The 15,254-nt window shown below is 38.4% G+C and overlaps 1 protein-coding gene across 3 annotated transcripts in view; it reads left to right on the top strand.

Moving 5' to 3' along the window:
* LOC143451437 (hydrocephalus-inducing protein homolog) overlaps positions 1 to 15,254 on the top strand; it is a 52,345-nt gene that overhangs the window by 11,557 nt on the left and 25,534 nt on the right. For 2 of the 3 annotated variants that reach the window (XM_076951978.1, XM_076951977.1), the window contains exons 28-44: positions 293 to 523; positions 778 to 929; positions 1,162 to 1,298; positions 1,854 to 1,990; positions 2,383 to 2,577; positions 2,787 to 2,936; positions 3,212 to 3,451; positions 3,627 to 3,792; positions 3,986 to 4,092; positions 4,257 to 4,335; positions 4,478 to 4,627; positions 4,884 to 4,984; positions 5,522 to 5,635; positions 6,038 to 6,179; positions 6,546 to 6,679; positions 13,485 to 13,625; positions 13,937 to 14,120. In XM_076951978.1, coding sequence (XP_076808093.1) covers positions 293 to 523; positions 778 to 929; positions 1,162 to 1,298; positions 1,854 to 1,990; positions 2,383 to 2,577; positions 2,787 to 2,936; positions 3,212 to 3,451; positions 3,627 to 3,792; positions 3,986 to 4,092; positions 4,257 to 4,335; positions 4,478 to 4,627; positions 4,884 to 4,984; positions 5,522 to 5,635; positions 6,038 to 6,179; positions 6,546 to 6,679; positions 13,485 to 13,625; positions 13,937 to 14,120 — 2,560 coding nt within the window. The remainder of the gene's footprint in view (positions 1 to 292; positions 524 to 777; positions 930 to 1,161; positions 1,299 to 1,853; positions 1,991 to 2,382; positions 2,578 to 2,786; positions 2,937 to 3,211; positions 3,452 to 3,626; positions 3,793 to 3,985; positions 4,093 to 4,256; positions 4,336 to 4,477; positions 4,628 to 4,883; positions 4,985 to 5,521; positions 5,636 to 6,037; positions 6,180 to 6,545; positions 6,680 to 13,484; positions 13,626 to 13,936; positions 14,121 to 15,254) is intronic. The other variant, XM_076951979.1, reaches the window with a different exon arrangement.

Here is a 15,254-nt window from a genome sequence, read left to right as displayed (position 1 = left end):
TACATGATTAATGCAAATGAATTGTGACTTTATTTAGTCTGGATTTTAGTTTTAATGACCGAGTCAGGTTGGTAAGTCAGTCAACTTTATTTCATATCAGTCTTTTGTGGCATAAATAGGCGTACATCTTAATGTTACTTATAAATAAGATGCAACGCTAGTCAGATATTTGGCAATGGTTCTTTACAATGGGAAATTTCAAGCTATTATAATTTGAAAATCACTCCTTTTACTTCCTTAAAATATTGCATTTTTTGTTAGATCTTACACAAGTGTTACATTTTTGCTTTAGATCCAAATTGCGCATTTTGAACCGACCATTATCAGTGTTCTCGGTGAAGGGGTTTTCCCAAGGTTATCGCTTGACCTTCCACGCTTCACTGAGCACGACGAGCATTACGCATCACTGCTCAAAGAGGCCAAAGAGAACTTGGAACACGAAACCGTCAAACACGAACATAGCGGGGTTTCCACACCGCAAAAACGAAAAGAAGAGGACGAGAGTCAATTTCATTTAACTGAGGTTGGTAACACTGCTTGCCGTTGTGGGACGTTGTGGCGATTTCAAACCGAGCTGGGTCTTGGCAACTATTGCTGCCATTTCTGCTGCTTGCTCAACTGGAACCATTTTTTTCTTTATCACTAAACTCCACTGACTGAGTAATGGAAATAAGGATCGGATGCAATTACCTTACATTTTAGAATTATTAATCAATTCACTAAATACATGATTTGTAAAGGTTTTCAGTCAATCCTTATCCTATTATATCTTGACAGGATCTTCCATCGGATCTGGAGATCCAGATGGAAGTGGAACGTCTCCTCCTGCGAGACTTTGCATCGGAGAATCAGCACTTCTTCTCCGGTATCGGGATTGCTCCGGACCCTTCGGCTAAAGACAAGGCGAAGAAGAAGAGGAAATTTCCAAGGTAGTCGATCTACCGTTTCTAGGATAAGTGTCGTGTCACGGTCACGTTATTACAATAACGTTGGTCATAATGCGCCCTCTGGCGTCATTTCGGACGAAGTGTTATTACCACTAAATGACGCATTTATAAGTTACGTCACGCCAATCTAGATTTAGTTGCGTTCCGTGATCTTTTGGTACATGGCAGTGCTTCCTTCTCTTTAATATTTACAAAGCGCACCGTTGTTTTTCAGGGTTCGACTCACTGACTACGTGCTCGACTTTGGGTACGTTGTCCTTGGCAACGTGAGGTCACACATCGTCAGGGCGACCAATACGTCGCATTCTCCGGTTTCCTTTTCCGCCGATAGATCCGGTCTTCACAACACAGGTTGGTATAAATGGTGATTTTTTACTTTCGTATTTTGAAGACGATTTGACCGTGTGGGTTACGGGGATTCACGTGTAGTATGTTTGCAAGATGATTATTTCACAAAGCGTTCCTTTCGACTCATCGCTGTAAGTTGAGATTGATCATGATGTATTGCTCAAACCAATAGTTTCTTGTTGAACTGGAACTTTTATAAAAATTCGGAACGACTTCAAACATCTTGCCCCGCCTATTGTTTGCTCACTTTTTCAACCTTATTGAAGGTTCAACAAAAGGATTTTGCATATAGCGGAAAGAACCTTTTTTATCATTTTTGTAATTTTTTTTGACGTTGTTTGACATAAAGTTTCAGTTGAAACAGGTCAAAGGCTCACCGTTACTGTAGGCTGGGCTTTATAACTTATAACTTTTCAGTCAAAAGTGCCACCTTTTTTGAGCTGGCAAAAAAACAAAATGGCAACATCGGGTACATGTTACTATTTTCGCCGGAAAGTTGAACTCTCATCACGGCTATTTGCAGATAAAGTTCCCGCTTAACGTTTGTCGTTTTTAAAGGGTTTAACGTCGAACTTGATCGAGTCAAGCAACTTCCAGGACATCCTGATCATGAAACCGTAGATTTTAAGATCACTTTCGATCCAAGAGGAGTAAATCTCTGGGTTGGACCGGTAGAAGCCATGATACCTATCAATGTAAGATTTATTGACTTACCAGTTGAATATTATCATTATTACATATCATCATTCTTGTAACAGTATTGGGTGATTGACCTGTGAATATGATTATAAGTAAAGATTAAAATAAAATTGGGTGCAGTATTACGAAGCGTTATACTGAAAAGTAATAAATCTAACTTCAGTAAACCCTCATTTCATTAAGATTGTTCAAACTTTTTTATATTTTTAAAAGCCTTTATGTAGATAACCATAACCATAACCAAAATCATTAACCTCGATAATTAATTAATAATTAATAATTAACTTAATCATTAACATTAACTATTATTAAATCTTTGGGCTACTTGAGATGACCAGCTGGTGTTAATCTTTAGGAAAAACACATTTAACCGTGTTCTTACGCGCAGATCGTCAACGGACCTCAGTTGTGTGTCCGTCTGCGTGCCCACGTTGCCGTTCCCGAATTGTCAGTCAGCTCTGACGTGGTGGACTTCGAATCGGTCCAATGTGGACAGTGCAAGGTGGTCACTGTCCAGCTGCACAACGAACAGCACGTCCGTTGCGAATGGACGTCAATCAACCCGGACAGTAACAAAGTTTCGGTTCGTAAAGTTTTGAGGATGCGTTTGTTTGTTTGTTTGTTTGTTTGTTTCAGTGTGTTTAAAAAAATGTTGGGTAAACGCTCTAATCTAATAATAACGGTCTTGACTAGGCCTATATATATTTTGTCATCGATTTAAACACCTGGAAATCTTTTATTTTTGATTTAATTTCGACTTTAGTTTTAAATTAACGCGATATCTTGACGCAGGTGGACAAACACATTCCAATGCATTTACGTCGCAAAATTCGCCGTGAAAATAAACCGAAACCGAACCACTTTGAGATGATGCCCGCCCAAGGCTTCCTCGCTCCTGGACAGAGGATGAATGTTCAAATTAAATTCATGCCAACTGAAGCTGTAAGATTAAAACTTTTTTTGCTCTGTGAATTCGACTATCTTGAGAGTATATCGCCGAAATAATAAATATATCACGTGTATCTACCATCTAGGGTTTTTCCGTATCTGTTTCACTCGAAAGACTTTTGTAAGCCAATAAAATTAACTTTGAAAACATTTTTTTGCTGTTTAATATCAAACATCAAAAATACCAACAGTTAAATCTGCGAAAAACATATTATTATACCTGCTTCTGGTACAAGCGCAACTCACTGACCGCATACATTTTCATACAGCGCTTATATTCACAACGAATGATGATCCACATCATGCAAGGAACATCGAGAGTCTCAATCTCGGTGAGAGGGGAGGGTCAAGAAGCAAGGCTCGAATTTGAACCAAACTTGGTCGAGTTTGGACCAATCCTACCTCACGGTCCTGGTGACGAAGTAGATGTTACTGTGCGAAATCCCACTCCCCTTGCTGTTGAATTTTACTCCCTGAATTTCGACAAGCAGTTCTTGAAAGAGGAAAAGGTAAGCTCTGTTGTTTCCGCTCTGAGTTTTTATTTTAAAGCTAATCTGCTTTTAAAACGTGTTAATCTTGCTTCATGCACTAATAAGATAGATTTTGCCCGCGCCAAGTCTGTAGTAGTCGGAACGCGTCGGAAAATACTTTCTCTTGCATCTACCGGCACTTCATTCTTCCCAGATCTTGCGGATGATGAAAGGATACGACGAACACGGGAATCTTCTCTTACCTCCGAGGATCGCCGGGGAAGACATGCCTCCGGAGCTCCTCCAGTTTTTTCAGGAATTTGAGGAAAAAGCGGACGCCGCAAAACAAAAAGCGGATACGGAAGCCACTAAAACAGAAGGTTAGCCAGAACACCTTTATTAAACCTACATAGTGGTTAGTTAGACGCTTTTCTGGTTAGTTGATTATAAGTAACATTGTTAATTTATCGTATGTTGTTAGTATTCCATATTAATTATGTGTTACTAATACTAATAAGTTTGGCACTGACTGACCACGTTGCATTTCCCTGGCAACGTATGACGTACTTTTAGGCGAGGATGCAACTGAAACCGATGACATGGACCCCGAAAACGAACCTTCGAGCAATGACCTACCTCATGATGACGTAACAGTAACAATGCAAGACGACGCCGGACAGGTATTGTCATGTAATAAAAACTCTTTGTCAAACGTTGGCAATCAAACGTAATAAGATGAGTAACTTATTTTTCCCCCTTTATTTATTTTTCCAGTTTTACTTTTTTTGCTGTGAAATACTTAAAATTTCCAGCGTATAAACTCACTTGTATCATGTTTTTTCAGGATGGTACAGCATCGCCAGAATCCGGAAAAAATAAACTAAGCGACTCCAACGGAGACCTTAAAATGGATGAGGACCAAGGTAAAAGTGTACTCAATTTCATGAGGGGGGCGAAATTAAACTAAAAACTTTCCGAAGTGATAATTATAACCATTTTGAATCTCTACATAATAACTCTTTAGTTTCATAAAGGATTTCTGAACCACTGTCTTTCATTCAACAGCTGAAAGTGTAATAGGGGTAGGGGACCTCGAAATTACCCCGGTTTCCGCGGCAATCGCTCGTCATTTGGGGATAGACTTAACCCACGAAGGCAGAGCTGCGCGTAATAGAAGAGGGATCGCTGTAATTGTACATGGACCACCTATGTCAGGTATATCCTTTTCATTGTGTTACCCCGGAAAAGTATTTTAGTGTTTTATGTTTTATATTATAGAACTTTCCCAGATATCTTTGTTTTAATATCTTCTGCATAATGCTTGTGTAAGCTTGCAAGTTGCTTTATATTTTGTAGTCATTTTTCTTCTTTGTCTTTCCGAATAGGAGTAAACTTTTTTTTGTCGTATCTTTTTTGTCACGAAACTTCTTTGGTTTCACAATTAACATGACTTATTGTTGTCATAACACAGGCAAAACTAACACGGCAGTATTTCTGGCCAAAAATTACGGCGCTGCCCGAATGACAGTCGATGGAATTGTACTAGAAGCGATCTCTAACGGCAACACACAGGTAAGTCTAAATACCGTCTTAACTTTTTGTCACCGCTTCGCCGTCAGGGGACGCTTGTTTTTCGGCAAAAGGATCGTTTTGAAACCCGATGCCCGCCATTTTGTTTTTCTGTTCTTCAAAGTAGTTGTGAGTGGCTAGGTTGGTTAAACGCAAGGTTAAGCCAGCTTCTCTAACGTCGACGTTATTGTCGATAAAAAGAGCTTTTTAGTAGCATGCATTTCAAATTAAATTTTACAACCGGTAGATAAATACAAGCAGCCATAATATACTTCCTGTTCTGAGTAATAAAAGGCTCTCTTGAGTATTGCAGCTTATAACTTATCTGCGTTGAACAAAGCACAGTTTAATATTACTTATGAAGCAGGTTCACTTCTAAAATTATCGAGATATAATTACAGATAGACAGGCTACCTAATAAAATTTTATTTGCATATGTCAGACAACACAATGCTTTTGTTTGCATTCTAAAAGCCACAAAGAAGCATTTTCCGTAGTTAGCTTCCGTAGTGATATATTTGCTTACCGGTTACGCTACAGGCTGGCTTACTAGCCCGGCAAGTTTTGGAAGATCGACGTTTAGCGCATACTACGTCATCGCGACAGATTGAAACAAAGGAATCTTCACAGAAAGCAACTTCTAAGCAGTCCAGGGTTAAGTAGTGATTCCGGCAATTTGGTTTCTTGCTTTTTGTCATATTTGCTTCGTTATCTTCTTCTTTCATAGTCTTAAAATTTTCAGTTCTTTTCTCATTGGTTTTCTTTTGGGTTTCATTTGCTTTTTGTTGTTGTTACTTTTGACTTTTCTTTGTTTAAGTTTTTACTTTTTGGAATCTATATTTTATTTTCCAGCCTTGGTATGCTTGTGAGCCGATGTTTATGATGGTTCTCTGCTTGATTTGCTTATAATCTTCTGATATTTTGTCCGCTTGATTTTTAGCTGTGTCTTGTAATTTGTTTTCTTTGTTTCTAATTTAATTTTCATTCATTTTGTTTAAGTTTTCAGTTTTAACTCTTGCTCTTTTTACATCAAAACGATCGTCTTTTCATCCTCAGGCCGGATTAAAAGCGCGTGAGCTCTGCGCTCTCACTGCTCGTGGACTCCGGGAGGAGGATGCAGAAACCGGAGCTGCAGTTGCTGGAGGATTAAGCGTTGAAGCGGTTACGGCTCACGCGGCTACGGGACCGTCCGTAGCCGGTAAGTAAACGTTGACGTGTAATGAGTGCTATAACGAATTTTTAATAACTTGATTTGTTGAAAGGTTTAAGGCACCTTTAACAAGCTCTGTTCAATGTGTTTTGAATAGTAAGGCGATGACGTTATGGATTTTAGTATTGCGTCATTTAAAGTAAAATGTTAAGCAGTTTACTAAAAGCTTATCGATTATTTGGAAAACACGGTTGTCAGTGACGGCTAAATCACTAAACCTGACGACAACTGTTTTAAACTGTGCAGTGAAGCTTGCAGAATACATAAAATTTTCTTCAATCCGAGAAGACACAATATAAATAACGTACAAAAGCTGGTATTTCAAGGATTTTTATCTTTTTTTTCTGTGTATAGGCACGGACAGTAAAATCGGAGGCGCGTCGGTGATATCGACAAAGAAGACAAGCGTGATAAGCAAGCAGGCTCACAGCACTATGGGGAGCAAGGCAGGAGGCGCTGCTACCATGTCAGAACACACCGGTTCCCACGTATGTACTTTCTTGTTTGCGTAGCCGTAGTCGTAACCGTCGTTTCATTCTGATTCTATGAACTATTAGAAACTATTATGAGTTTGCAATTAATATTAAAACTTTGATAATGTCATAAGCTCTGTTCGCCAACCTTGACAAATACTTGTTCAACAAACACGTTGTTTGCGAAACTTTGGTTCATAAAGGAATTAATTCACCAACTGAGCACCTTTTGTTATTGACATTATGCCTGCTGGCAAACAAGGTATTCTTGACAAATACGGGTTGTTTCTCTACAGTTTTGGTTAACCTAAAGTAACCTATACGAACTATTTTAAACTGGTTATGTTTCTGACGGTTTTCCTTCGAAAGCTCAAAGTTAAACCAATTCTGTTGCGTGTGTAGCGGAGATAAAAAGCTCTGATTTGGGGAACAATACGTGGCAAAAAGTTCGGTTTGTATAGCTATATCTCAGACAATAGCCAAGAAACATGTACTGTATGCAGTCTAAGCGTATTATTTAGGCAACCACACCAATGGTTAATTTTCAACGTTTTCAAGGAGATCCCTTAAAAGCCCCGAAAAGAAAATGAACTTTGAACATAACAACATATCTTATAACTTAGCGAAAACATACATTGCCGTGTATATACAATTACACACTCTAACAAATTCTTGGGGCAGACTCCTACTCTATGCCAGTCAGACACGTGCGCTTGGATGATATCGGATTACGCTCACGGTGATATGTGTGCCAAGTCATGTGATCCGATACTAGTCGAAGCAACGAATATAATATAAACAATACAATATTGGAAACAAGCCGGCTAAAAGCACCAACGTAAATTTTTAACAATCCAAATCGCGATTATTACACAGAAATACACACACAATAGAATTATAACACAAAACCAAAATCTCTGTGAAAAACAACAAAACGTCATGCCCCTCAACGGAAATTATTGTTTCACTTACAGGTAGTATGTTGTCGCAAACTGTCACAAATGTATAATTAAACAAATACATCTTCCAGTTGGCTCATCAACGCCTCATTCTCAAATAACATTGGTTATTACAAACAAAAACGAAACGTTTTTTCGGTGTCACATATGACGGGATAACGTATATGTCACAATACATTTACATCAATATATGTCAATAGATCACCACATATTTACAGGTTTGCCTACAGACCTATAGCAATTAGATTTTTTCTCTAACATCAGATCCTATGCTGTTAAGTGGTCACATATTTGATATGTGATACGCGTCAAATATGGCATTAATTTCTACGAGTGCAGCAAACAATTGTGCTACTGAATCAGTATAATGCTGTACCACAGCTGGGGTCTCTCAACCTTTTACTCTTTTACCTTTATCATTTATCACATTTACGCCCTGGACGGTTACGTCATCACATATAGGTAATAGGTAATAGAATAACTTATAGGTAAAGGGCGGTGGCCTCAAAGGGATGCCTTTTAACCTATCGCAGAAGCTCATGTGTATGAATGATTTTCACTTGAGTTATTACTCGCTCACCCACAGTAAAGTCTAACAAGTGAAGTAAAGTCAAAAATTTGTAGAAGGCCGCAGACCGCGGGCCGTCCCCTTTCATAAACATTAAAGGGCAAGCCTCCAAAGGCCTCCAAAGGCCTCCAAATTCAAATAATTCGAAAAAACTGTTGCAGTTGTTTACACAGCGCCGGTCGCAGTTTACATAAAGACCTTCACAAAATCAATATGGATTCATAAATAAACAATAGAATAGTGTAACAATAGTGCAACATCAGTCATGTTTCCGCCAGATTCAGTTATTAATACCTGTGGCGTCCAATCAGTTGCGTCTGTTTGCTGATCCCGCTTCTTTCTAACGCACACCATCAGAAATCTCATCTCATCAAATACTAATGTGGTTTAGTTTTTTGAGGTTTGCGTGCAAGGTACTACAGCCTTATACGAACAGGTTTTACAGGGAAAGGATATCCAATAGCGAGATTCACTGAAACTTGTGTTATTTTCCTTTATAGTTTCATCAATTACTTCTAAGCTTGCTTCCTATGATTCTGCGCCGGTGTGTGTATGTCGGAATTGCGAGGGGAATCCTAGCGCGCTTCTATTTTTAGAAACAGCGTCTGCCTACTGACACTTGGTCGTAAATCGTTTGTTTAATCTCTTTGTGGTACATGATATGTGAGATATTTTCCCTCAAGTAGGCTCACATTGACTTACGTATACGTGTACTGCTTTGTATCGCATGAAACAATTATGTTAGTTACGCGTGTTCACGAACTTTGATAGAATGTGATGGAGAAGCGGTGGTTGGTGAACTTTGTTGGTTGAGTTGAGTAGAGTGTCAACCACATCATCAACCATCAACCATCAACACTCGTCACATCACAGAAGCAGTGGTTAGTGAAAGCTCGACCGCAAAGCCGCAAACAAACGTTTCATTACAACGCGACTCCTTTATGTTCCACACTATATCGAGCTCACGCAGTTTCCATCGATGCAAACGATATATGAACACCAGTTATGACTTCGATTAGACAGAAGCAATTTTTTTAATTACTGTAATTTCTGTAGACACAAAGCAGTTTACCACCACCAAGAACGAGCTGGTAGCATAATTGTAAGCGCATTAATTAGGCAACCCGCAGTTGGTTGACGTTGGGAATCTACAAGTTTTTTCGACCCGGTGTGACTGTAAGCTGTGATAGCGAAGTTATCCAGACAAATATTTTGTTGCGATTGATTTTACCACGATGTCAAATATCCGCGGGAACGGTCAACTGAGCGATATGAATACAACGATCAATTACAAATTTATGGTAATGAGTCGGAAGGAATGTTTAATAGACAACCACGACGCTCTTCGTTGATATACGATATCACGACAATGCCTGGGTGGGTACACGCGAGCTGATACGTAACGTCGCCTTCTGACGTTGATTTCGGTGTTACACCAAAATGTACTATAACAAGTCACTGTTATTTGTGGTGACGCCACTGAAACTTTCGAAATATGGGTAAGAGCGATGTAGAATACGTTTTATGGCGACCTTAACGGTTTTACTTATTTTCGTCCTTTTGCTACCTTTATCGCGGCATCAAGTTCAGTTCTCCTTGTTTATTTAGAATTTACTTTTATTGAAGTCAAAATCTGCATAAATATAAGTGAAACACTTTTCCAGGCCCCGATAGTCCGGTACTGGATTTATCTTCCTTCCGACGGCGAAATATTCCTATAAATAAATGTTGACAAATCAAATTTAAAAATTGACTTCAGCCGTGAAGTTCTTGTAGAAGTGCCCTGGTTCCGCCGTCGTAGATGCTAGTGACGGATTAACCGGCAGAAATTTCAGCAGATCGCTATCCAAATATTGAACTATTTATAACGCCAATTACGTCACGCGTGCCAACAGCGATCGAGCTAAACGCAGACTCAGCGATCGAATGTACTCAGCTAAAGGCAGACTTAGCGATCGAGCTAAACGCAGACTTGTTAATCCATATACAGTCAAACTCCGATTAACAACCACCACTTGAACGCGGTCGGTAATATCATCTGTACTGTAAAGTGCGGCAAAGTTTTAGCAAAAATTGTAAATACATAAATATGTATATTTCAAATCTTATTTTGTCTTAGTTACACCACGAAAACTCTTTAACTATCAGCCTCAACTTTACTCGTCTCATTTCTCCGTTTCCAGCGATGAGAACAAAAGTATTTATTAAACGCGCATGAAAAAGCAAATATTCTCGCGTATATCATCGCCTTACTAGGGGAAAGCGGCCAGAGCTTGAACGGCTCAGATCATATCTTCATCAATGCAGCAAAATATACGTGTAATGGCGTCGTATCGGTTTAAAATAGTTTTGAACGTACGATTTTTTTTCGGTGAAATAGTGACGGTCATTTTTAAAATGCTTAATAATGCGGCAAACACTACGGGAATCGGAAGGCGAACTGCATAAATGGCAATAATGAATGGCACTACCTTCCACATACCTTAAATAATATACATAGCGATCGTTGTTCATTCAAGTATATCAAGTGTGAAACAAGAAAAGCAAACAGAGATTTAAACGAGTTTAAACGATTTTAAACCTCTTGTTTGTCGTACCCAGAATTTGGACACATTACGTAGGTTTGTATATTCTTTTTTCGTGACTCTTCATGGAAAGTTTTTTAAGTTCATTGCCCCCAGAAGCATAATGCGACATTTTCATACCGGGCATGTATAAGGCCACACTGAACCCTAGTTTACAAAGTCTTTGGATATAGCTTTACTTAGAAAGCTCGATGAAAAAGCTCCCAATACACTTAAATTGGTGGATTGTCTTCAACAAATGCTCTGATTTCTGCCAGAGTGGTGAAGCCGTTGTTGTGTTCTGTTATTCTTGTCACGTGATAGACGATGTTGTTCCAACGATCATAGTAGCAGACGACACTTGTTGATTGTTGATGGTTGTCATGATTCGCAGCATTGTGCCTGTCGCAATTCTCCGGGTCAGCCATTATCCTTAACGTCCACTTACCACAGAATAATAGTCCCTTTTTTCCACTAAATTCTTCGTTGAAAGCTTCTGTGTTTTAGGTTTTGTGTAACATGTATGCTTGTATCGTATACGTTGATGGGCTTACGTACACTGCTGGAGACTTTGTCTGATTGAAACAGCTTCCTTTTGCTTGCAGAGTATTTGATGCTATTTTTCACAGTTGATAGGGAACATTTAAGGTTACGATATTCAACTTTAAGAGTTTACGGCCAAAAGCATTCCTGTAAAATAGCAGTAGTATTTAAATAAACAACCATTTTTCATGTCATGTATGCTACATTACCAAAGGCGTTTGTTCGCAAAGCTGCTTTTAACCCCTCAATATTAGTTTCTACGTCTTTTCTGTAACCTTTTCGCTGATTTTTTTTTTAATTTGCAATTTTTATGACTTAAAGTATAATATACTGTACTAACAACTTGAGCCAAATTTTCGATCATTCGAATGATTTGGAAAATGCTCGAAATTCTAGGTCAATTTGTCAATGGCATACCCGCGCAAAAGGTTTGTCAACTCGAGCCTTGAGTTTGGAAACTTCTTGATTTTAGTGAATTTTTTAGGCTGTCCATTTTCCTGATTTTATCTATCAAAAGCATCGTATTCTATTTTTTGCGATTTTATTTTTGTAAAAACAGATCAAAAAATGCTTTCATCGGACAATACGCACAGCCTCGAACAAGCACAAGCACAAGCTCGGTAACCAGTGTTCGAGGGGTAAAGTAACCTGCGGTCATGGGTATTGAATCTGCGGGGAAACTCAGCGGTAACTAACGGTCGATCGAACGTCTCAGCATCGTAGTTAGTCTGTTAGTTAGTCTGTTAATAATAATCTAATATCACGGCACAATGTTTATATCTCAACTAGTTTCCTGTTGTAGTTTTAATAAACCTGTCTCTCCTTGTCGTCCGACCCGGGGTAAATGTAACTCGTCTTGTAGTTAATTGCTTTCTGCAAGAAAGTTGAAACGAAGGTTTAAGGACCAGATGTTGCATTCTTCATCCAAGCACATGGGATAAGTTTAATAGGCTATATAAAATATTCTACACTTCTATGAAATTTTGACTTTTAATACGCGACTACTTTGTGAAATGGGCGAGTTTCAGCGCATAGGCTTATTTGCGTATAGAGTCCCTCATGAATTACTGTATAATGCGTAGATTAATCCCCTGAAAGCAGTAAAATAATACAAATTCTAGAGAATTTAGTCACATTTTTAAAAATTTTGTCGAAAGCTTAATAATTGTTCATAGCGAGATTTATTAATACGCTTATCGATCTTTTTCGTGGCTTGATCAAATTGTATTTTACCGGATTTCACATAGAGTTGTGGATGTACCCACGCCCAAATAAACTCACTATAGCAATAGACAGCAAAATTAAAACCTAACGTAACAAGGTTACTTTTTTATTTCTGCTCTTCCTGCATAAAAAAGCCTGTTTTTTTGCATTCGCTCTCAAATTCAAACTTTACTTCTATTCTCTCGCTTCTTTCTTGGCAAGCGTAATTGTTAACTTTGTACTTTGCCGTAGAAGTAATTTTTTTGCCATATTGCAACAATATAGCTTGCTGTTTGCAACTCTATTTTGTTCACCGCCTCTGCGTAAACTCCGCAACTAGCAACGCCGAAACTCGAATGAATAACCCGGGCGAAGGGTCCGGATTCTCTTTTCCTTTTCTTTTCTCCTTTTTTCTTCTGCTGCGATTTTGTGTGGGTGTATACTAGTCACGTGTTTGTCGTTTCTATTACTTAGGCCTGTATATTGTTCGTTTGTGATTCTTCTGGACTTTTGGCGCGAAGCGCGACGAATCATGCTCTCTAAAGCGCGAAACGGAAATATTCCTCAATATGCCTTTTTTCTTTTGTTGCCATGCATGGTTTTGAGTTAGGTCACTTTTTATTTTATCGCGTGCAAACAACCTTAACCGTAAATTATAATTAGCCAGTTTACATCGTTTAGTTTTTCACATTACTCCCCCGTTTTTATGCGTGACTGCTTTGTAACAGCTATCATATTTTTTCATTTATGCATATTTAAATTATAACGGGTTTTTCATCGTCTAGTGGGTGAACATCAATAGTAACACAACCGTAAAGTTTATTTAGTAGAGTAAAGTTTAGTTAACAAGCGTTTCATTATTATGCGTTTTGTTTTTTGGATTGTATGAACCTCGCATAGTTTTTACGGATGTGAGCGGTACAGCAGAAACAGACAAGCCCGATTTGATATCAGGCAATCTTACCTTTAACTAATTTCTGTAGGTACCTAGCAGTCCACCGCCACTAGCAGCTCCCATCGCCCGCAGATTGAGTGTTTCCGCATCCGTTGCCGGGGAGGAAGGATTGGTCAGTTGCGTTCTTCCCGAGGACTTGCTCGTTGAAATTCTCGCTGAAAGGCTGCAGGTGACTTTTTCTCATTTGACCTTTTATATTATAAAATGTAGGTATACACGTGGAAACCTTTACAATGGCAACCTTCATAATGGAAATACTTTATCATTTATATAACAATGTACATAACAACACCGATATTTTTAAATAAATTAGTGCGTTATAACTCAAGTGACCATGCTGTAACTAATTATTCTTTGCTATAAAAACATTATTACCATTACTTAGCTATAAAAAAAAACTTTATTTTACGTATATTAAATACATACTGTAATATGCTCGGATGCCAGCTTTAAAGTGATTTATGCAATGTAAAATTTCAGCTTAATGACTGCCACCAAGGTGTGGTATTTGACGGTCTTGAAACCCTATTCAGTCCCAATCTTCAGGCAACAGCACTGGCTGTTTTGAAAGCGATCAATAACCGGAAACATATTTACTTTATTTCACAAAAATTGGATTATAACAATGTCAGGGAAAGACAGAAGGCGAAAGAAGAAGAATCAGGTGAAAATAAGTTGTTTGTAAACTCATTTTGAGACCTGATATGTGGTTGTTGAGTACGTAGCGGTTGTAATATTAATTCTCTTCGAAACAACCATTATGTTAAAATATTGTGTAACAATATTGTTCGAAAATGTTATCTCTACTTGACCTCTGGCAGAACGATACTGATTCAAACCTCTTAATAACACGCGTTTGAGACAGCACAACTAATAACAACATATACTGAGTTATTCATTAAAGCACAAAGGCTGAAAGTGGGCTGAGCTATTAGGTATTTGTATATTTCACATTTATGAGGTATAGATATTGACTTTCTACCTCCCGTGCTCATTCGCTCCAAACTGTAAATATGCATACACTACTTATGTGATTGTCATAAATGCGCTACATAAATACGCTCTCCCCAAACTGTGTATTTGGTGTGGCGCAAGAACGCCATTGGGTGCATGCTTTAACGCACAAGTTTCCCTTTTAGTTTAGACTCACGTTTGCCATGTTAAGTATGCTTAAATCTTAATCAAGTTCTCGGGTATGCAATTTCTCCCAAATGGACTAGAGCGGAGACGTAATTTCGATTCGTTTCACCTAGAGCAATAATCGGAAAACTGTGGGTAGCGGTCCAAATGCGGACCTTCAAGCAAAATATGATTGGCCGCATATTATATCCTGTAGTCAAGTAAATGTGGGCTGAGTGATAGCTTAAGTGTTTCTTTTTATTAACCTGGTTAATTTAGGCGCTAACAATCCTCTTTTTGATGTTTTTTTCCATCTTAATCAAAGGAACTACAGCCATAACGGCAAACATCTGGAAACCGCAACCAGTAACCTCCCACTCACATAGCGTTAATTCTTACGTCATATTGAGAATGAAAACCTATTTTTATTCATAACGCTATTAATTCATTACCCTACCCTTTATCTTTACCAGTTGTGACTTGGACAATAATTGAATAATTCACAGTGGGTGTTCGAAGGATATCTAAGTCACACTTCAGTCATCGAACAGTTTATACAGAGGTTCAAGCTTTATTTTATCAGTTACGATAAAACGATTATTTCAAACATAATGTGAAAGCTGAACCTAAATTACATATCTCATAATTGACATGTTAAATTTAAAGTAGCGAGAACTGA

Source organism: Clavelina lepadiformis, chromosome 4, assembly GCF_947623445.1.
Source record: "Clavelina lepadiformis chromosome 4, kaClaLepa1.1, whole genome shotgun sequence".
NCBI lineage: Eukaryota > Metazoa > Chordata > Ascidiacea > Aplousobranchia > Clavelinidae > Clavelina > Clavelina lepadiformis.
The sequence above is the reverse complement of the archived record's forward strand: the minus strand, read 5'-3'. Positions and strand labels throughout refer to the sequence as shown.